Source organism: Quercus lobata, chromosome 1 (genome assembly GCF_001633185.2).
Source record: "Quercus lobata isolate SW786 chromosome 1, ValleyOak3.0 Primary Assembly, whole genome shotgun sequence".
NCBI classification, from domain to species: Eukaryota; Viridiplantae; Streptophyta; class Magnoliopsida; order Fagales; family Fagaceae; genus Quercus; species Quercus lobata.
Window position 1 is genome coordinate 14291866 of NC_044904.1, and position 22905 is coordinate 14314770.

General features: G+C 33.1%; 2 protein-coding genes across 7 annotated transcripts; both read right to left on the bottom strand.

The window, feature by feature from the left end:
* Nucleotides 1-11402: 11402 nt before the first annotated feature.
* LOC115995453 lies at nucleotides 11403-14364 on the bottom strand. The gene is made up of 2 exons (XM_031120029.1): nucleotides 14241-14364; nucleotides 11403-12148 (listed from the first exon to the last, which is right to left on the bottom strand). The coding sequence occupies exons 1-2, from the start codon at nucleotides 14362-14364 to the stop codon at nucleotides 11403-11405; spliced, it is 870 nt and encodes a 289-aa protein (XP_030975889.1).
* A 3087-nt stretch (nucleotides 14365-17451) lies between these two features.
* Nucleotides 17452-22043, bottom strand: LOC115980211 (mitochondrial ATPase complex subunit ATP10). 6 transcript variants are annotated; one of them, XM_031102508.1, is made up of 9 exons: nucleotides 21721-21809; nucleotides 21517-21606; nucleotides 21375-21415; nucleotides 21229-21287; nucleotides 20606-20794; nucleotides 19844-19915; nucleotides 18711-18883; nucleotides 18511-18629; nucleotides 17901-18213 (listed from the first exon to the last, which is right to left on the bottom strand). In XM_031102508.1, the coding sequence occupies exons 2-8, from the start codon at nucleotides 21591-21593 to the stop codon at nucleotides 18512-18514; spliced, it is 729 nt and encodes a 242-aa protein (XP_030958368.1). In that variant the 5' UTR covers nucleotides 21594-21606; nucleotides 21721-21809; the 3' UTR covers nucleotides 17901-18213; nucleotide 18511. The 6 variants fall into 6 exon arrangements, with proteins under 6 accessions (XP_030958355.1, XP_030958361.1, XP_030958368.1 ...); XM_031102495.1 differs by lacking the exon at nucleotides 21517-21606 and having other exon boundaries at nucleotides 17452-18156; nucleotides 21229-21292; nucleotides 21721-22043; XM_031102501.1 differs by lacking the exons at nucleotides 17901-18213; nucleotides 21517-21606 and adding an exon at nucleotides 17452-17813 and having other exon boundaries at nucleotides 21229-21292; nucleotides 21721-22026.
* Nucleotides 22044-22905: the final 862 nt, after the last annotated feature.

Genomic DNA, 22905 nt, shown 5'->3' on the forward strand with positions numbered 1-22905 from the left:
ATGAAGCTAAAAAAAATAGCTATAACTCCACTGCTGGATGGTGGTTTTTTGTGTTTTGGTGGAGCTAAAATAGCTATATAGCTATTTAGCTCCACTGTTGTGAGTACTCTTATATATACAACCCACTATAGTTGAGGATGCAAAAGTTTTTGTAATATTTTATTCTCCTTTCCAAATAAAAATAAGTTATCTTTTTTTCATCTCTTATTTGTGTCTATCTCTCATCAGTTCTCTCTCTTAAACCCACGCTCTCTGTTCTCCTAGTTGCCTATCTTTCTCTCCTCTCTTGATTGGACTAAAATGCACTCTTTGGTAGTGGCGACAGATGGGTTTGAACCGGTGGCGGGTTTGAATCAGTTTTAGTTTGAATAAGTCTAGGGTTGCAAGTTGTATGGGTTTTGGGTTTGAGTTTCGGTTTGAATCAGTAGGTTTGGTGGTGAGTGGTTCATTTTTGCCTCTTGGCGATGGTGGGTTGCTCGATGGTTATGGGTGTAATGTGGTTGTGGGTATGGATTCCGAAGTGTTTTGTGGTGTGGGTTGTTGCTGGGTTGTGGGGTGGTCAAGTGATGGTGGCGTAATGGTGGGTTTGGTGCTTGTTGTGGTGGGGGGTTTGCCTCTCGGTTGTGGTTGATCGTGGTTTGGTTAGCAAGTTTGGTTGATTTTGTGCATTTGGTGGTTTGTTGCGATGCTTGGCGGTGGTTGATCATGGTTTAGTTTGGTAGGTTTTGGTTGATTTTGTGGGTTTGGTGGTTTGTTGTAATGTTTGGCGGTGTTGTGGTGGTGGTTTAGTGGGTTTGGTATAGGTTTTTTTTGGTGGTTTGCAAGGTTAGTAGTGGTGGTTTAGTTGATTTTTTTATGGGTTGTGGGTGATGTTGGCGGGTAGTAGTGGCAGGGATGGACCCAAAATTTTAAGTTAGCGAGGTTGGAGTATAAATGAAAAAAAACTCAAAGCATGCATCCATATAGTATTAAAAAATTATAAATACACAAAATCGTTGTTTCTAAATACATTAAGATGCCATCATCTACCAACAAAGACAAAAACAAAAACAAAATAACTTTTTTTTTATAATACTAGGCTTGCTAGGATTTTTGTTGTTGTTGAATTTAGAGCATTCATAGTGGTGGTGCTAAAAATTTTAGCTTTTAGCACATCAAAAAACTAATTTATCTATTTTACCACTTCACTTTATATTACACTCAATATCAAATGTTCTATTATTTTATCACTTCATTTAAAATAATATAAATAACTCATTAAAATAATAAAGGGAGAGAGAGAATTTGAGTTTTTTTAATTGAAGGAAGATATATAATCTTAATAAAATATTGTATTTTATTTTTAACAACTTGCAACTAGTATTTATACTAGTTTAATGTAGTTACAAAAAATTTAGTTTTAGCTTCTCCAATAACAAATTATTTTTTAGTTCTTTGGTGGTAAAATAGTTTTTTTTTTTTTTTTTTTTTTTCTAAAATACAATCACCATTGTGAATGCTTTTATCATTTTTGTCAAATTTTTAGGTTGGATAGTTGCTATTTGAGTTAGGCTAACTAGGCTGATAGGGGAGATACGGGCCTAAGGTTTTGGAAAGGGGGCCCAATTACCAAAAAAAAAATATATATATATATATATAATAACTATAAAAAAAAAAAAAAAAAAATTGGACCCTGGGGGCTCGAGCCCTCTTGGGCCCCTACTTGGGTCCGTCCTTGAGCAGTGGGGAAGAGTTGTTGGTTAGAGTAGAGAGATGGGAGAGGAGATAGAAATAGATTTTTTTTTTTAATTTATATTATTTGATTGTATAATTTGTATAATTTTATTGAGTTGTATGTAAAAATAGAAATAGAGATATTATGTGAGTTGTAAAATAATGTGGTAAAATAGAGAAAGTAATATTTGAGAATGTAAAATATGTGTTTTTTTACATCCCAATGCTAGTGCTCTAATTCTCATGTTTATATTTACATGCAAAATTATCAAATATTTGGGGGCTAATAATGTTTTGGTCAAAGTCAGAGGTTAGGACCATGGGCTGCGCTAGCCATGTTCCAAGGGTTTCAAATGAATCCCCTCACTTGGCAAGAAAGAATATATAAAATATAAAATATTTGTTTTGTTTTGTTTTGACCCTTTAAAATAAAAATTGGAACACTTTGACCCTAATTCTTTTGAACCACAACTAAAATAACCTTAAATATAATCCTCTTACTAATATTTTGGAATTTTTAAACAAAAAAAAAGAGAGCCCAACAACAAGCTAATTTAATCTAAAACCCTGAAAATAAAAATTAGTTACTGAATCCGAAGTGCTTTTAATTTGTTATTTGTTGAGTAAGGATTGGGGGCGTGGGACAAGCCAAGAGTGATTGAATGAAGACAAAAGCAAATGTTAACATAACAAAAATTTTCTTAGCATCTATTTAGGAACAGTTTATCTAACATTTTGCTTAAAATATAAAATAAGTAGGAAATCACATTAGACCTGCAAATAGTAGGAAAAAAGATAAAGTAATAAGTTGGCTTATAATCAAGACCCAAACACACTTAATACATTTACAAAGAACAATAGTTGTCAAAATTGAGTTGAGTTTGTTAAATACAAGAATTGTAAAGAGTTAAAACAAACTAATAGATAGAAGTATTCTGAACAATGATAATTAAAGTTCACTTAGCAATAATAATTAGTAATTTTATTGTATTTGAAAACAATGGATGATTTTCAAAATTTCATCTTAGCAATAATAATTACTATGTTCATTGTATTATGAAACTATATGTCAAATGAACTAATAGTTTATATTTTATTTTCTAGCTAGTACTATAGATAAATTTGTTATAAAGAAACATCGTAGGCCACAAGATTCATTTACTATCAAGATTTATTTTTTTTATTGACCTCCTAGAAAAAAAAATCTTGAAGCTGCTACTGGTTAAAATTTAGGATAATCTTTTTAAAATCTTGTCATGTAGTGCGATGGAGAAGAATGGTGGGAACTGAAAAGTAGTAAAAGGACTAATTTTTTTCCCTCCAAAAATTGTGGTGGCCACTGCTATTATTATTTTTTTGGTGGAAATGCACTTTCTGTCCCTATATTTTGCCCTGTTTTCCATTTTAGTCCCTATATTTTATTTTTAACACATTTAGTCCCTATTTAGAAAAACGCCATCCATTTTATTTCTTTTTGTTAGTGCCCTAACAGTAATATCCTACATGGCTAACGGCTATCTTTTGCCCCGTTTTCCATTTTAGCCCCTACATTTTATTTTTATCACATTTAGTTCCTATTTGGAAAAACGCCATCCATTTTATTCCTTTCCGTTAGTGTCCTAACTGTAATATCCTATGTGGCTAACAGAGTGCATTGTTGGCACTCAGAATGCCTACGTGACTATTAAAATTAAAATAATATTAAAAATGCCACATCAACACCAATTAATTTTTTAAAAATTTATCAATTTTAACAAATTCAAAAAAAGAAAAAGAAAAATTAAAATCCAAAAAATACATTAATTTAGATCTATGTTCATCTTTAACAAAACACTAAAGAACATAAACCTAGGTTTTAAACATAAGAACACATGTCCAAATTTTCTCACATTTTCTTGCCCTTTCTTGTCAATGAAACACAAAAACACAAACACAAACTGATCTCCAGCAAGAACACAAACACAAACCTAGCAGCAGATGATCTAAGATTTTCTCAAACCAAAAAACCCAGATTTTCTTAAACCACAAAACCCAGATATACAAAATCACAACTCAAATTAAGATTTTCTCATCTTTCTGAGAAACCAACACAAAATCAACTTAAACCAAACACAAACCGATCTCTAGCAAGAACAAACATAAACCCAACAGAAAATCTAGAGCAAACCCACAAATATCAAACCTAGAAAACAAACTCATAAATTTCAGAACTAGAAAAATTCGAAACAAACAAAGACCATTGGAGCAAAATCCCTTCAAACCCAACTGATCCTTACAACTTCCCAATTCAAACAAACTCATATGAAACTGAGAACCCAAATCCATATAAAACAAAAACCATGACCGAAGATCTGAGATTTTGAACCTGAGAAGCTGAGTCTTCGTGTGGATGTGTCGAAGTCTTCGATTTCGGCAAGGTTGGTTGCCTTCATTGGTCCATAAAGCTCCATTGTTGAAGTGAGCTCGAGTTTGAGATTCGATCTAGACGAAGTCCCATTCTCAAGCACTGAATCAGTTAAGGAAAAGAGAAAGATCAAAGACCCATAAATCCATAAACCCAAACCAACCACCAAAAAACAATCCCAGAAAACTAAGGGCATGTTTGGTAACTGTTTTCGTTTTCTATTTTTGTTTTCTTGTTTTCAAGGGAAAAAGAAAAAAAAACAATTTTTTTCTGTTTTCAAAATGAAAAACACGTTTGGTTAGTTGTTTTGAAAAACACATTTTTCAAAAACAAAATTCAGAAAATTTGTTTGGTAGTTGTTTTCTTTGGTTAATGGGGTTCTATTTAAACTAATGGTCCAAACAATAATACTATCAATCGGCATCTATAGACAATGAAAGTATGAAACATAAGGCACACTTAATTGCTTTTCCTTATAATAATTGAGCTATTTCGTGATTGTTAATTGCTTTGATTTCTGCACAAGGCCCACAATGTAAACTCGGTCAGGTGTAATCTTTATGTGTAACCTGTTTGTACTCTTCATGTAACACTTTTTCAATCAATAATATATATACTATCTTCGGTCTCAAAAAAAAAAAAAAAAAAAAAAAAAAAAAAAAAAAAAAAAAAACCATTCTCAACAACAATAGCAGCAATTACAAACACAAAACAGCAACAACCTTTCGCCACAACTAGACCAACCCTCCAAAACTCCAGAAATAGAACCCAAAAGTTTGTTCCTTTTAAGCTATCAACAAAGCACCGTATAAGTGTATACCTTGTTCAGCCACTGCTAGAACAGGGGGAGAGACTACCATCCATTAATAAACAATAACACAGTCCAGTCAAGCTGAGGTTTGTTGTAGGGGGAGACTACCGTACCTTTGAGTGATTGGGTTTTTAATATTATGAAATACTTCTCCAAAATTATGAAGCTCTTTAAGAACTTTGAAAGTTGCACAGAACTACTCAATCACGCACAATATATATATATATATATATATATATATATATATAATTAGAAAAGGAGACTAAGAAAAAAATGAGATAAAGAATGGTATAATCCAATGAAGAACAAAAGGAAATCATGAAGGAGAGTCTGGTGAAGACCAATCACTTACCTTACAAGTGGTTCTCTTAATCAAAGTTTTCAATTGTGCCTTTGTGAGGAAGTGGAGGCGCAGAGGGAGTAGATATATGGGTTTCTAATATGTGGGATGGAGAGGAAGGCGCTAAAAATTGAGAGACAAAATTGCAAGTGCGGGAAAGAGTGAAAAATATATTAGAAAGAAAAATGTTTTGTTATTCACGTGGTTCGAACCATTGTGCTGGCTCATTAAAGCGTGTAATGCAGAGGACCAGGTTCTGTGTTTTCTAAAGCTTCTGAAAACTAAAAAATAAAAACAGCTCAAGACCAGTTTTCATTTTCTTCACAATATGGAAATTGAAAATAGTTTTTGATTTTTGCCTAAAATAGGTTACCAAACAAGTTTTTTGCCTTAGGAAACAAAAAATTGTTTTTGAAAACAGAAAACTGAAGAAAAAAATAGTTACCAAACATACCCTAAAATTCCATTAATAAAAATTGTTTTTGTGGGACAGAGAGAGAGAGAACATATGAATGTTCTTTGGGAAGAACTTATTCTTCCCAAAAATCTAATTAAAAACCTGCATGTGGCATCCAACCATCTATTAATGCTTAGCACTTGGGAATTGGGTAATTTAGGAGATGTACCCACGCATGGCAGCCATGTGTTTCAAATTTTTTTTTTTAATTATTATTTTGAGTGTGTATGTTAATATTGATTAATATTGTGGTTGTAAATCGGTTTGGTATTTTGTTCATATTTGGGTATTTTGAGTTTGTTAACATTTGGGTATGTGCTGGGTTTATTGATGATATTGAACTGAGTTTGTATTTTTGTTGTTCTTGTTCAAGGTAAATTCAGATCTTAATTCATGTTATTTTTAATTTTTAATTCTGTTTTTTATTTTGTTAAATTGAGAAATTATATATTTCAAAAAAAAAAAATTTTTGTTTAGAAATTGAGAAATTATATTTTTTTTAAGGACAAAACTTAGGTACAGTACCTTAGGTGCCGTTCCTTAGGTTTCCCTCTTAAGATTCAGCCATGTGGCTACTTAATTAAAAAATACACTTTCTTCCTATGAGAAAAAATATACATGACAGAATCTTAAAATGGGAATCTAAGGAATGATACCTAAGTATTGTATCTAAGTCTTGCTATTTTTTTAATTATATGCTGATGTGAATACTAAAGAAATTTTTTTAATATTATTTTAAGAGCCATGCTAACGAATGTCCTTAGAGCATTAGTTAACAATCCATTCTTAAGAAATTTTTGACAACAACTTTATCGAAAATGAAAAAAGTTGTCAAGACATTAATTGATTTTTTTTTCTTTTCCCATAAAAATTTTCTTTAAATGGATTATTAACTAATGTTCTAAGGATATTCGTTAGCATTTTCCTTATTGTAATAGCCACGTAAGCATTCTGAATGCTAACAATGCACTTCGTTAGTCACTTAAGATATTGCCGTTATGGCACTAATAAAAATTAAAAAGGACTAAAATAGATGGCTTTTTCTAAATATGGACTAAATATGGTAAAAATAAAAGGTGAAATTATAGTAAACCCACATGTAATTTGACCCGTTTGTACTTTGCCTACTCGTAGTTTAAAACTTAGTACTATACCGCTTGAGATTACTTCTATTAGAGCTCCGTTACCCAATTCTGTTAAAAATATGGATAAGTATATAATTTTGCTCTCTTTTTATGTTTCTCTACTCCCTAAACAAAAAATTTTACTAAAAAACAAGAGAAGGAAGATCTAAAAGTTAGGGTTTTGTTATAAAAATTATTAACAAACATCTGCTTTTTTTTCATATCATTAGCCTATTCCAGTTTCTCATTTCCACCTTTCTCCCCAAAACCCATTTCATATTTTTACATCCCAACCTTTCAATCAAACCCCTTTCTCAGAACAAAACTTAATTCACAATCCAACTTAAAACAAAGAGAGATTAAAAGAGTTTTTTTTTTGGATATGGATTTTCTATGGCGTGGAAACAAGCTCTGCAGTCGGGGGAAGCGACGAATACGTGGTCGGAGCCTTGGGTTCGATTCCAAAATGGGTACTCTGATGAGACGAGTTGGATGGCTGAGGAGATTGAAGTCTTGGTGTGACCAATGGCTCCCAGCCATTGATGGTGCTGAAATTGCAAGACACGTAGACGGGTACGAAGAAAAAATGGGCTTCGTAAGGATCAAAGGTCCTTACATCGCTGTTTAACAAAGCTCTGTGTATAGCAACCTCCGAGGCAAACAAGTGCTTGGTGCGCTTTTCATTTGAGAGCCAATCCGTGTTGTAATTCGGTGGCAAATCGTGCACGAAAATCTTTAAGTCCTTCAATAACCCTGTTGAGGAAAAGATCAAAAAAGTTTAAAAAAAAAAAAAAAAGGTTAACTTTTGATTAAGTTGGCAATAAAGGTTGAAACTTTTGAGCTAGAATGTGATAAAGAAAAAAAAAAGGATTGAACTTTGAAACTTGATCATTTGTGGATTGTTGGAGATGAGAAGCGTTTGTGGACTTGTAAAGAGCAAGAGAGGCGAGGATTGTGGAACTCATTTGAAACCCTTTGATTCTTCCTGCTATTTTCAATCTAAGGAGGAGGATGGGTTTTATGTTGGGTTTGGCTTTTGGGGTTTGTTAATGGTAGATTTGGGTGAATTTTCTAGAGGTTTTCTTGTGTTGGATTGAGAATTGAGTTTAGGTATGAGAAAGGGGTTTGATTAAAAGGTTGGGAAGTAAAAATATGAAATGGGTTGTGAGGAGAAGATGGAAATGAAAAACTAGAATAGGCTAATGATATGAAAAAACGTTGATGCTTGTTCATAATTTTTACCACAAAACCCTAACTTTTAGATCTTCTTTCTTTTGATTTTTAGTATAATTTTTTGTTTTGAGAGGGGAGAGACATAAAAAGAGAGTAAAATTATATACTTACCCTTATTTTTAACAGAAGTGAGTAACGAAGCTATAACAGAAGTAAGTAACGAAGCCATAATAGAATAAATCTCAAGTGGACAAAGTATTAAATTTTAAACCATGAGTAGACAAAGTATAAATGGGCAAACATTACCCTTATTTTTAATAGAAGTGAATAATGAAGCCATAACAGAAATAATCTTAAGTGGACAAAGTATTAAATTTTAAACCATGAGTAGGCAAAGTACAAACGGGCAAACTACATGTGAATTTACTGTAATTTTCCAAAAAAGAAAAATGTAAGAACCAAAATGAGAAATGGGGCAAAATATAAGAACAAAAATTGCATTTCCGTCTAATTTTTTTTACCCTCTTCTTTAAAATTCTTTGGTTTTGGACTGACCTAGACATGGTGCTTTCGGTCAATGAAAACGAGAGTTGTGTGAGTCAGATCATGGTCGCAAAGGGAATGTGACGCCATAAAAAAGGGGAATGTGACGCCAGAAAAACGCGCGGCATTAGTTTTTACATAACGACAAGCAAATTTGTACGTTCTCTGCATATTCCATTTGCATGAACGTATATTGGCAGTGGGTTGGTTTTGCTTTCATAAAACGACAATCCTACCAACACAATAAACTTATCACTTTTTTCCCCAATCTGTTGTGGTGGCAGGGTGTGACTAAACAAACCAACAAAAGTCCTACAAATACATTTTGTTATCCTTATTTTTGAAGGTGAAGGGTGACTAGGTGTTCTTATGGGTACGGGTACCTGGAATTTTCGATAGCTTATTTATATAGTTTTTATCTATATATATATTATTGTGATTTTTATGTTAAACGCATGACAAAAAGGTTAAAAGTTTGCTTTTTTTTTTTTTTAAAAAATTAAAAGATATTACTTGCAAAAACAATCTTAGACAAAAGGCAACAAAAAATTAAAAAACTCTTCCCAAACATTCTCTAAATGGACTATGGAGCTCAACAGAGTTCATTTTAGGTAGAAAAAAAAAAGATATTTCAAATCATAGGTAAATAAAGTACATATAAGTAACCATTTTGATTCTCAGAAAAAAAAAAAGTAACCATTTGTTTTTTTGGAGAAGAGACGGTCTATGCATATATGTAACTTGAATCACATGTGAGTAACATAAAATTATGCCTAAAAATTTGAAAGGCAAGTGAGTCTTCCATGAATGCACCTAAACAAACAATAAATTTAGGGTCATAAAATTTTTCATTATTTCTTTAAAAATAATGGTTGATCAATTGTTTCCTTATAATTAGTTATATTTAGCAGTAAACTTTGTAGTACTAATTTTTGATTAGCAGTGCTCCACCCAATAATGCTAATAAGACCACAATAAAGTTAATAATTTTGCCATAATTTATTTAGTTGTGAGTCGTGGATCCATGTAAACCCATTACTTATATTTGTTTACGTGGAAAAATGTTACAGTTATAGTATTTTTACTTTTTTAGGAGTAATGTTGATGTCATATGCAGGAACGCACTTCTATCACTCATAATGGCGAGTTGTGGCATAAATTATGCCATTTTATGTAGCACCAATGATACTCAACTTTTTAGTGCTTCCCCCTGTCCTGGTGGTTTAGGTAATGTGATCCAACTCTAGGTCCTTGTTGAAATTGAGTTGTTAAGGGTGAGTTTGGTTCAGCTTTTTCAAATTGTGCTTTTTGAAAAAGTGTAGTATGAAATTGGTTTTTTATTTTTTTATTATATTTTTTAAAGCAGGATGTTTGGTATGGTAAAGATTGTCAAAAAGTGCTTTTTGAAAAAGTTAAATGTTTGGTTAGCAAAAAGTGGCAGTTTGATTTGTGAATTACCAAAAAGGACCAAAAAGAACCATGTATATATTTCTTTCATTCAGATGTTTTCACATGCTTAATAATAATAATAATAATAACAATAATAATATTAATAATACTTTTTTTGATCTTGGTTTTTCTTTTTATTAATGTCATAATAATTTGTTAATATTTTTAATGACTTTTTATCAATAATAATTAATTATTTAATTTTCTTCATCATGGAGCACAAAATGATTGGGGGTGTACATGAACAGGGTTGGAAGGTATTTACAATCCAAAGTAAAAATTTTCCTAATTTTAATTCTTTTTTAGTAATCATCACTCCATCAAGTCTATCAACAAAGTTTTGTTAAAAAAAAATGTTAGGACTACAAAAAGTTATACAATTTTTTTTTTCACAACTCGTCACATGGCAAGTTGTGAGTAGTGGAAAAAAAAATGGTGAGTCTAGTGAGGTCACACTTCCACTACTCATAACACGCCAATTAGCAAGTTGTGGCAAAAATTGTGTTATTTTTTGTGATTCTAACATTTTCTTAAAGAGTAATTCTAGGACCACAAATTATTTCACAATTTCTTTGCCACAACTTTGACGTGGCAGATTGTGAGTAGTTAACCATTACTTATATATGGACCTATTGTTTTTTTCCACCAATCACACTCTGTTACGTCACAATTGTGGCAAAAAGTTATAAAAAAATGTTGTGGTCTAGACTTTCTCTTTCTTAAATTAAACACTACCGGGTAGTCCACCAACCCAACACTTTTTTTTTTCTTCATTCTATTTTTCCCGACCATGTCTTTTTTAATTTTTGAGTAATCTCTTGACTCCTCCACTCTTCTCCTCTTTTTTATTCACCTCCACATGTTTTCTTCACCAATTTTATAGAATCTTCATTTCTTCTCTTTCTCCTACCTTTTTCGTTCTTTCCTCTTCAATTTTTCTCCTGCCTTATTTCTGGCACACGGTAACGTGGGAGTCCTTTGGATTTGGAAAATAGGAAAAGTGTCTTTCTTCCAATGCGCTTTGCATTACGTTACCAAACACATTTTGGAATTTCAGCTTTAAAAAAGTGCGTTTTAGCTCCTTAAAGCGGAACCAAACGCACAACAAGTCAATCTGTCAAATTTATTGGGATGTGTTTGATTTGATTGAAAGATAGATGCTTCAAGATTGGAGTGTTTTCCAAAATTTTCCAAAAAAATTTTATTTTTACCACAATTTTGTGATTGATAGTTTTTTTTTTTTTTTTTTTTTTTTTTTGAGGAGAAACATAATTCATTTTATTAAAAAAAAAGAAAAGATGGTGGAATATTCTCTATCAACATAACAAAATCTAAAATACATAAAGCACGTCGAGCTAAATTATGAGTAATCTTATTATCTTCTCTCCTTACATGAGAGTAATGTAATTGATGAAAAATCTAGCGCTAAGACGTACATCATCAATAAGCAAACCATCAGAGGACAAAAACGTATTGTTGTTGACCAGTGCCGTCATAAGAACCTGGGAGTCACCCTCTAAGACCGCCTGATTGAAACCCAAATTGACAGCAAATTGAAGAGCTGATGATGCCGCCTTTGCTTCGATCTCCAATGGACTGTAAACCTGTGACAGTTGTCGAGATAGAAAGGCTAGCAATGAACAATGGACATCATGCAGGACCACTCCAATCCCGGACTTGGGCTCCTTGTTGAAGATGGCTCCGTCAAAAATTATCTTTATCATGTCCAAAGTTGGAGGTAGCCATTGGTCTCGTGTCCTAGGAGGGTGAGATCGAGGGGCTGGCTGAACTGAGACGAATTCTGCAAGTCCATCTTTTGCAGTAGAGGCAATCTGATGGGGACTGTAGCTCAGTTGGTGCAAGCGAACCTGGTTTCGTTGGGTCCATATTGACCATGCAGCTATAGAGAAAAGCTCCAGGTGATTCTGTTTTTTGATTAGCCACGATAACAGCTCTTTGAAATTCAAGAAGGTGACTGATCTTCGACAAGCCCACAGGTCTTCATCTTCCCAAACTACATCAAGTTCTTGACATGACCACAAAGCATGCAAAGTTGTCTCCGGCTCCTGTTTACACCAATCACAAACTGGGCAATGAATGATGGTTCGATGCACTAAATTTGCTTTCGAAGGCACTAAATTTGATAATGAAAATGTCAAATTTGTATAAAAATGATGCTCACAATTAATCACAACTAATGGTCCATTTGAATTGAGGGAATGGAAGAGAATAAAGTAGAGTAAATTTGGTTCAAAATTAGCTTATTTTTAATCAATTTTACTCTATTTTCCTGCACTCTCCCTTTTTTTTTTTTTTGGAGAAACTAGTGTAAATAGTTAGGTCAGGTAATTGTAATGGTAAAATATGTGAGCAGAAATTTTGATGCATCAAATTGATGTGATAGGTTGTAAGTGGTGGGTTAATGTAAAAGTGACAAGCAATCGGTTATAATCTATCACATAGGATAGTTATAAAAAAATTGTGTGGTAAATGATGTTGTTCTAGATTACTTTTTGTCCAACTTTATTTTTCAAAATAGGGGTTTAAAAAAAGAGAAATGCTACCTCCATAATATTTTCACAATATTTTTACAAAAAATTATAGGTGGTAAGTTATTATTGGTTCTAATTTTACCTACCAATGAAATTACTTTTTTGGCCACTAATAATAATCCGTAATAATTTGCTACTTAAAATTTGTTGTGAAAATGTTGTGAACAATGCATTACAAATAAAAAATAAATTCCAAAAAAAAAAGAAAAGAAAAAGAAAAAACTTACACTAGGGTCTCTTTTTGTGTGTCTAAAAGGAAATGACTTCGTTTGCTCTATTTGCACCAGTTACTGGAGTGGCAGTAAGTATCCCTTTTCTCATTTCTTTGTGAGGAAATGTTAACAGGCATCGTAAGGTACTCGTTAAGGATGATTTATTGTGGGGTTTAGTTAATAAAAAATTGGTATAAATTGATGAGAGCATTGAAAATATTACCGAAGTGATAAGTGAAACTCAAAAGGTTAGTTTTATTGGCTCTACACCATATAAAGCTGGTAAAAAACCTGACAAAAAATAAAATGATTTGGCAGAAAACTACTTCTTAATAGGCATCTTACGATGCTCGTTAATGCTACCCTTCTTTGTGAAGGAAAGTTAGACCACCTGAATTTTGCCTTTTTTTTTTTCCTTGATAAACCTAATTTTGCCTTTCTTACTAATTTATAGCCTTATTTCTTTCACATGCTAGGCTTCGTTTTGTTTTAATCACTTCATTGAGGTCTGTTTAATTAGTTGCTGTGAAAAGTAGAGGACGTGATACAGGAAAAAACACATTCATAATTCTGGTGTTTATATGTAATTGAGCTATTTTGAGCTTACCCGCAGCTCACAAAGAACCAAAAGAGAGAGAGAGAAAGAAACAAGACTGGGTTTAGAATTTTTTTGTGCAACCAAACATAGCATTAGTGTCTTCAAAATCAATAGTGGTGATGCTTTAGCAGCATTGTAACATGTTGAAAAGGTTATGACGTGTATTTTTGCTTTTGCCTAAATTCGTGTAGTGAAAGATACTGAATTTAATGGTTCCAATGAATTAGAAAAAATGGAGAGAATCATTTTTTTGTTTATGAACAATGTACCTTTTTGTTCTATAGAATTATAGATGTGGACCATGTGGTACAATTGGGAATTACTACGTTTTTTGTGTTAGTGAATGAGGACTTATTGTTCAAATGCATAAGATTTTTTTTCGTCAAATTGTACACGGGTGATCTAGTTGCTCGTGTCACATTTAGTCACAGGTAAAGGTATAAAAAGGCCATCCTACTGGGTTTGCTTGTTTCATGTACTTACTCACTGGGCAATTTTAGCATGGTCTCGGCAATTATTATGAAAAAATTATGAAACAATTTGACTAGTTATTTTTGGCTCTTTAGGTAATGAAGGTTAAGAGTGGCAAGTGAGGTATTATAATGCATATTAAGCATCTTTAGCCTAGTGGGAATTGGCTCTAATTTTATGAGACATGCTTGAGGTTTTGGAGGATTGTTGGTGTTTCATACTGGACTATTTGCCCAAGGAGGGGCCTTGGTGTTCTAAATTGGACAGTGATTAAGCTATTGCCTAAAGTTTAAGCTAGTTACAACCTGGAAAATTCATGGTCCCAATCTGGGTAGCAAATTTTAGAATGCAACTTTAGAAGTTGTAAGAGTCCAATTTCATTCAGCCATAAACCTCTTTGATCAAGACTGAGAGATATTACTTTCAATGTAAGATTTGTGGTTGGATAGGTTTTTATTGTGACGGGCGATATGTGAATCGTGACATCTTTCACTGGAATCAAACCAATCTTTGTCATTGCTCTGATCATTGATGACAACTTTAATACACCTATAAAGACAAACATGGTAATCGATCTTGATATCAATATAATAATAACTAAAACCCTTTCGGAAAAGAGTGAAAAATTCCATTGCAGTATTATGTTTCCTTTTTTGATAGGTTGTTTAGTTTTATTAATTGTCGTCATACATTCTGCTTATATTTTCTTGGAATCTTTCTTTTTGAAAATATATAGTTTACATGACCAATAATATGTTTAGACAACAATACTATTTCATTAGGCTATCCTGGTGTAACTTCTTATTTGGGAGGGATGTCATGATTATATTTCAAGAATTTCTCATAGCTCCAATGGCTCTAAATCAATTATGATGGCATCCGTGGGTTTCAGTTAGCTTAACTGGTAAAGTCTCTGATGGTTGTATAAGAGATCTAGAGTTCAATCCCCGCCTACATCAAAAACTGATTGGTGTCTTGGTCTGATGATAAAGAGCTATCATCAGGAGCGGACGACATAGGTTGAAACTCTCTCAAAAAAAAAAAAAAAAAAAAAATTATGATGGCATCCCGACTTAACAATTTCCATCATATTTCATAGTTACTGTCCTTTGTTCACTCCATAATGATAGGTGAGAGCTTTCAATGCAGCACCTAGACGATATGGACCACCAAGTTCAGAGAAGATAAGGACTGCCCTTCTTCACGAGGAAAGAGCAAAAGTTGACCCAGCATTGATCTCTATGACTATAAACAACTTTGGGCAACATATGGAGTTTCTATAGTGTCAGATGGTCGGGCAAACACTAGAAGGTATGGCAATGCTTATTAGTGGCATTAACTGTTCAGGAGACGATATTTCAAGTGATATTTCAGTAGAGGGTCAGGCAAACACTACTACACCAGTGGTAATTTTTTTTACTGATAACACAGACACTTGTAAGGCTGCTGGTAAAAGTATTGAAACAACGTACCCACATATTTTTTGGCCAGGGTGCACTGTTCATACTCTTCGTCTCTTGCTGAAAGATATACTCTATACACCCAAGTTTGGTTTTTGTTGCTAAATGATATAATCAGGCGAAGGAAATCATGAAATACATTAAAACCATATTTCATCATTGTATATGTTTCGGAAATTTTCTGCACTGGATGTTTTACAAGTAAAAAAGAGAAGAGATGGACAACATATTGTTGTTTTAGAGAGCATTCTTCGCTTAAAGAATGATCTAATTAACATGGTTTTGAGCAAGGAATGGGAGAACCTTAAGAAAGGTAAGTCAAAATCAAGTATGGATCATGAAGAGGTTAGAAGAACCATTCTAGAAGATGACTTTGGGAAGAAGTTGAAGATCATCATATATTCATATTGACATTTACAAAAATGATATGGGATGTAATTCACTATTGTGATTCAGATAGAGCTTGTATTGGGAGCATATAAATAAGAATGGGTGACATGCTGGGATGCATAAAGTAAGCTTTATCTAATAATGCAGATTTGTGTCAAATTGTCTGAAATCTTGTTGTTGGACGATGGGAGAAGATGGACCTGCCTCTACATACTCTTGCATATGTGCTGACAAAATGCTGATCTTGATGTACTCAAAGTTTATTTAGACGCTGTGGATAGACTTGTACGGGATTCAAAGGAAGTTTCGATTGTTTGACAGCAACTGAGTGATTTCATCAGCAACAAAGGGTTTTTTGCTCATCCTCAGGCTATAAAAGATAGAGAGAGAATGTCTGCTCTGTCATGCTGGGATTTATATGGTGTAAGTGCTCCAGAGTTGTAGAGTTTGGCAATTAAAGTGTTGTCACAAAGTGTTAGAGCACTTGCACAGGAGGAGCATTGACTACATTTGAGCATATTCGTAATGTGAAGAGGAACTTGATGAATGCAGGTCATGCAAAGTCCTTAGTATATGTTCACTAAAATCATTGGCTACTGAGGAGATGCAGGGAGGATTATGAGGGGTTGTGCAAGAACTGGGATGATTTGATTTTTGATGATAATTTGGAGATAGACATGGAAGCAGTTGAAGACACACAGAGTATGCTGTGCTTTGTGCCAGTGACTTCTACGCTGCAGAAAGTAGCTCGACACCTACTATGTCTTGTCAAACTTCAGTTCAGGGATCATCTGATCTGCAGACAAATGAGGCTACATGCAGTAAAAGAACATATTTGGGATAAATTATCTTTCTTTCTCCATCCTGTTTTTGAAAAATCAATGTTTTTTACCTCACCGTAGCTATTTTGTAAATAAATTACACATTGAAACTACCATATCCTGCTTTTTCCCAAACCAAATATGTAATGATAATGCATTTGAAAGTGAAGCTCTGTTTCGGATTTTGAATTGTTTGTAGTATGACACCAACCCTTGCAGTGAAGTGGCAATCTAATATAACTTATAATGATAGGTTTCAACATGTCAATCTTTATTAGGCAAACTTATACAAGAAATTCTTTTTATGATGCAGACTCATCATGTTAAACAACGATCTTAAATGGTGTGTGCTTGCTGATGTAGCAGTTATATGGGCTCACTGTTTGAAGCATCTTCATGCATTTCATTGATAGTGTTGTTCCAGCATATGGAAAAATCATGAATAATATAATGCAGCATCTAACAACATAACTAATGCTAATGTTACTTCAATCATGCAAGTCAATAAAGGTGAAAATTTTCCAATGCAATTTGTTTTCATCATGCTTAAAATGCTCATATATCTATCCACTTATTAGCTAAAACAGTTCAGTTTCCTAGAATTTGTTCTAGGGAAATATTTGGCAATATGCCCTACTAGCCCTTGCGTGTTGTACACAATAGTTTGTGTGTGATCTTTATGTCGTATTGAACAATTATACATATGGATTTTGCTTGACGCAGCTTTAAGGAACAGTCAGGAGCTCCCAGCAAATTGATCAATATCGCGCACCTTCTCATAATGCGGTGTTTGCTATGACCAAATCATGCTAAAGCTAATTGATGCTTAAAGAACATGCTTATTAATAAGTTCTTAGTGAATCATTGAAAGAAAAAATAAATCCCTACCTATTACAATCCCCCAACTAATACAAGTACTACTCATTGTGACTCTTCATCCACAACATAGGTGACTTTTCATTAATCTGTGGCAAAAAGGAAAGACACATATTATGACATTACATATCTCATAACATATTCTCTATCTCTAGAGTTTGGTCTCAAAAGCATCTTTGAAAATACATATTCTTTTAGAAGAGAATCTCTCTCTCTCTCTCTCTCTCTCTCTCTCTCTTTTGTAGATCTCATCAAAGCATCCTTGCCAGACAGGAACTTTTAAGTTTGCACTATTAAATAAATTTTGCACTCCATCTGCTTGTACTGCTGGAGCCTGGAGTCTGGAGCAAGAGTGTCACCACCACAACAAGTTCTTTTCCATTATGCAATGGGAAGACTTTAACGTGGTAACATATGTACTGTAATAGAAAATTTTAAATGTAACTTTACATAAAATGAAAGAAACTGTTACATTTGACTTTTATAGTGGAATGAAAGAAATAAAGTTTAGAAGACCAAGAATAAAGAACTATTTCATTCCTGCTCATCGTAAATTTTGTAGATTTTTTTCCCCTCAAATTTCATAAAGATGAAAGTTATTCTACATCAGTTGCTTTTTCAAAAGCTAATTTGCAGGTCTCACAGCTACAAAACAGAGGCCCCTTACAGATCTGAATCCCCAGATCCATTGGGCCAAGAGGCTTATTACAAATGCCACCATGACAACTCTTTCTTCCCAATCCTTTTCACAAGCCAATATCACTGCAAATAACCGAGGGTGATTTCAGACCAATGGGGAAGGAAGTCAATATTTTCATTCTGCAAAAGAAGGGGTACCCTAATAAACTCTCACAAAAAAATAGAAATAGAGAAATAACAATGCATAATGATAAGGAAAACGAAAACAGGAGGCAATGACAAACCAGCTAACTTTTTATGAAAAAGAAGAAGAGGAAATTTGCATCAAAATATAATCATCATAATACTATGGTATATCTGACATACTTAGGTTGAGGCCCAACAATACCAGTGCAATTCTAATTTTTTCTTATTATAATATCATTAGCCATGGAATTTAAGATAAAGTAAAACAAGCTTAGAAAATGCTTTGGCTACCTCATTTCTCTTCCAAAAGAAGCGATGCGCAAGAAAGCAGGGATGACAACTCCTCTTGCGTTGCCAATCCAAAGCCTTGCCATCTTATTCTACCAAATTTGTCAAGTAGAAAAATATACCTGAAAATGCCAATAAAAGGTTTTTACACCAACTTCATCTGGTTTTCCATGAAATAATTTAGGCAATGGAAAATTTTGTACCCAGTGAGAAGGTTCAGAACTTTTAGTTCTTTTCTGAAGTAATAATGGTCACCGAATGAATATACAATCTGCTTCTGAAGAGCATCCTTCCCTCCATTAGATTTTTTCATTATCCGAAGAAGCAGCCGCTTAATAGGGTTCAAACGTAAGAACCATGAGTCTATAAATGATACCTGGAACAACATAAATATGTTATTGATAATTTAAATTGTAATAATTGAAAGATAATTATTAGCAATAAATTATTAAAGCACACTGAAAAGATAATAACAAGACACATGCACCTTAGTATCATCTGAATGTTTAATAATGAAAAAAATGTAACTTGGACACATTTCAAATCCTTAATAATGCACCTTCGCCTTGTATCTGGAATGAGCTAACCATGAAGCATAAACACAATTTTTAACTGGAATGTAAGGCACACACCTAGTGAGTTCTGAACCAAAGACCTCATCATCAACCTTGCTCTTGCAAGGGAAGGAAGAAAATTTGAGCTAGAGCTGTTGATAACTATTGAAGCACAAATTACCAAAAATATTTGATTTTGCTCCCTGAATTTCTACTAATATTTTCCAAGAAAAAGAAAATATTTGTTGCATTATAATAGTTTATGTGATAAGATGTCTTTAAATAAAGGGTTTCTGATTCTGAATGTCTGCGTGACAGAAAACTTAACCCTCTGTAATGGCATTTGGTTTTGGTTGTTTAAACCATTTTAGAATCACATTGCTGCTTAAAACCCTCGCTACCGGTGTTTTATACAGGAAAGAAAACCAACATAAGAATTTGTTAATGGTTGCATACTGGAAATTTGGAAGAGGCCTAGTCTAACAATCTATCATAAAACACAGTAGTCATCAGATGGGCTCCAGTTTTCAATATGCTTGACCAGATGGTGAAGGAGGATAGGCAACTTATACAATTTAGCACAGTGCCAGAAATTGTAAAGTTAAAGAGAGAACAAGTCTCTGCTCAGTCATTGAAACTCTATGTAGTATGTACACAGCTATGCAACTTCACGAACATATGTTATACAAATTATCAGAGCTATATTTGTATAATTCATCACACACTGATCTAGGTCCAGAATTTAAAAATTGAACCAATCATATATAACAAATTTACAGTACCTCATATAGCTGAACGTCTTTTGAATTACTAAAAGCATCAATAAAAGGCCCACTCCAAGAATCAATCATTGCCTGTCAAGGAAAAATAACACCATATTGTACCAGCAACAGCAAGATAAAGAAATAAAAGATGCCAACCAACTGATATATAATATGCGCGCGTGTATTGGATAAGTAATAAAAGTTTTATTAGAGAAGAAAAGAATAAATTCCCAAACAACCAACCAAGTTAATTTTTCAAAGATATAGGATCCACGAAAGTCTCAGCTTTGGCTTTGTAAAAAAAAAAAAAAGAAGAGGGAAAATATTAACATTTGTTGATATTCAGACAACTTAATTAAGGGAATTACATTATGTAATCAAGTGAGGGAGATAATTGAACCAGTATGATAGATTTAATTTTTTGATTTTACTAAGTGCATCAAGTTTTCTTCCTCTTCCCCTCCCCCCCCCCCCCCCAAAAAAAAAAAACGAATGAATTGCATACCAAGATTTCACTCTCTCTCTCTCTCTCTCTCTCTCTCCACACTCATTATTCTTTTCTTGAATTGTATTTTACTATTTTAATTGCCTTATTCCAGCTGACAAACAGCTCCTAGACATCAGTTAGACCTCAGTTCCAAAAATGAATATCGTGTATGAAACCATGTTAAGTAGTTCATAGATCACTTCACATGTTACATGCTTTATTGCACCTACAGGGTATAGTACAAGATATTAAGTGAATAAGCAATCCAAATAAGCATAACTATAGTTCAATACCTGAGAGTTTGCACGGAATGAAAGACATATCAAAGATGCCTTTGGGATAGCTGATTTGTCCACATCAACAATCTCTCCATTGGAAGTTTTTGGCAACTTCACTGTTGTACCATCAGAGTAGTTCACTTCTAACACAGGAAACTTTACGGCTGCCATTGCAGGAATTATAATTTTATTTGCCATTGCAATCTGCACAAAAAAAAAGAAAAAAAAGAAAAACGATTCCTACACATTAAAGAATAAAATAAAGAACATGATTCACATGCAAATTGTTTTATCATCTAGTCCTATACTCCTATAACAAGATGCACAGGTTGTAAGCTTTCCAAGAAGATTATAACTCATCAGCTTGTTTGAAGTAACAGAAATCACAACTAAAAGTTAAAAGTAAGCTCTATTTGACCATCTCAGCACACTATTTTTAATAAAATCCTACCTTTACAATATAGAAAGTGGATTTTATAGTTTAGTCAAAATTGATGTAAACTAAATCTCCACCATTCTAACTCAGTATCAATACACTTAATATACTACATGGAAACCAATGCAAATAATTCCTTTCCACTAAAATTTTTTTACATTAGCCCAGTAGAGGATATGGCAGTATTTAATTTCACCAATACCTTACCACCATGTTGGTTAAGTTCTGAAATATCGGCAAAGTATCCCCGGTTCATCTCATCTGCACTGCCCTAACTCATATCAATAAATACCCATGGAATTTCAAAATATGCTCCACAAAAGAGTCTTAAAAAAAAAAAAGACTCACAGTCGAGCACGCTCTTTCTCGATTGCTGCTTTGTTTCCCAGCTGCAATCAAATGGGTTTTCAAATAACAAAAACAAAATTTAGCTTATCCAATACATATTGCACCAATAAGAAATGCAGTAAAATTTGATAAGAATATATACCTTAACAAATTCGAATTATACCAAAAGCAAAAACGAAATGGAAGAAATCCCACTTCAAATAACCCAAAGCAGTACATTTGGACTACATGTCTTAGTTAACAAGAAGAAAATAACAGACAAAGAAAAGGTTAATTTTTGCTCATATTCCTATACGTTTTCTCGGAAACCAAACAGACCCATATGAAAAAAGAAAACGAAAAGTACCTGGTAAATGTCGAGGAAGCGAATGGAAGACCTTTGAGCTAAATGCTGACGAGTAGGATGAAGAAAGAACTTGTCTTGGTGGCTTGAAAGCTGAGCACCCAATAGAGTAGCTCGGGTTGAAGAAGAAGCTTGGTGGGTCAATCGCTTCAAACTCTGCATCTTTTCAATCTGATTAGTGCCTAAGCTTCTCTCTCTGAAGAACCCTAGGATTAGGAAGAAGAAGGATTGTACGGACTTTCTCTGAAAGCTGGTTCTCACTTCTCAGCTATGAGTGACTGTGGAGCTGAGCTGTGGGCTTGGTTAGGTGTTGACATATTGGGTCTATGTTTTATATAATGGGTCGGTCTAATATATTGCTTTCTTTTTGGGCCAGCATCTCTAGGTGAAAAATAAAAATAAAATGAAGCTAAACTAGAATAGAACGTTAATCCTATGTATTTATCATACTTTTTTTTTTTACAATGCATATATCATACTTTATATATATATATATATATATATTTTTTTTTTTTTTAGTAAAACATATATCATACTTTAAATTTCACCTTATATAGGTTTAAATTGTATCAAGCGGGTTCTAATCAGGATTCAATGAATAATATTATTGGACAAACAAGTAGGATAAATGAAAAATTACGACACTTAATCAAAAAATAAAAAAGTCTTAAAGCTTGCACAAAGCATGTAAAAACTTTATGTTTTGGTTGCATGTAGGAAACCACCGTAGTTGATGACAATGGAAGGATTTTAGAAGATAGTAGTTTGGGTTATAGTTGTCAAAACGTGAATCGTATCGTGAATTGATTTTTGATTTTTCTGTATCGTATATTGTATTGTATTGTGTATCGTAAGATACATAAACACTTAATAAAATTTATAAAAAATTATAGATATACATATATAAAGGGTATGTTCATTATAAAGTTTGAATATATTCAACTAATGACTAATTTATTCATCACTTATGTAATAATATTTAACAAGCTAACTAAATAAATCAAACTAGCACGTATTTATAACATACACATTTAAATTGCTTAAATTCAAAAGTGGTAATATATTACAAATGACCTAAAAATTAATTTATTTTCATCACATCCATCATATTGGCTAATTAACTCCATTTAAGTCAATACTATCATCACGTATATCATTTTGCAAATTTATTTCTTCATTAAAATTTTC

Excerpts from the sequence above, each read along its gene's own strand:
- LOC115995453 (XM_031120029.1), bottom strand. The coding sequence starts at position 14,364 with ATGACAAAGATTGGTTTGATTCCAGTGAAAGATGTCACGATTCACATA. Across the intron at positions 12,149-14,240 it reads TCTCAGTCTTGATCAAAGAG|TGCCTTCGAAAGCAAATTTA; the intron begins GTTTATGGCTGA and ends TATCAAATTTAG.
- LOC115980211 (XM_031102495.1), bottom strand. The coding sequence starts at position 21,879 with ATGCAGAGTTTGAAGCGATTGACCCACCAAGCTTCTTCTTCAACCCGA. Across the intron at positions 20,795-21,228 it reads TTAACCAACATGGTGGTAAG|ATTGCAATGGCAAATAAAAT; the intron begins GTATTGGTGAAA and ends TTTTTTGTGCAG. Across the intron at positions 18,884-19,843 it reads AAGACGTTCAGCTATATGAG|GTATCATTTATAGACTCATG; the intron begins GTACTGTAAATT and ends ATGTTGTTCCAG.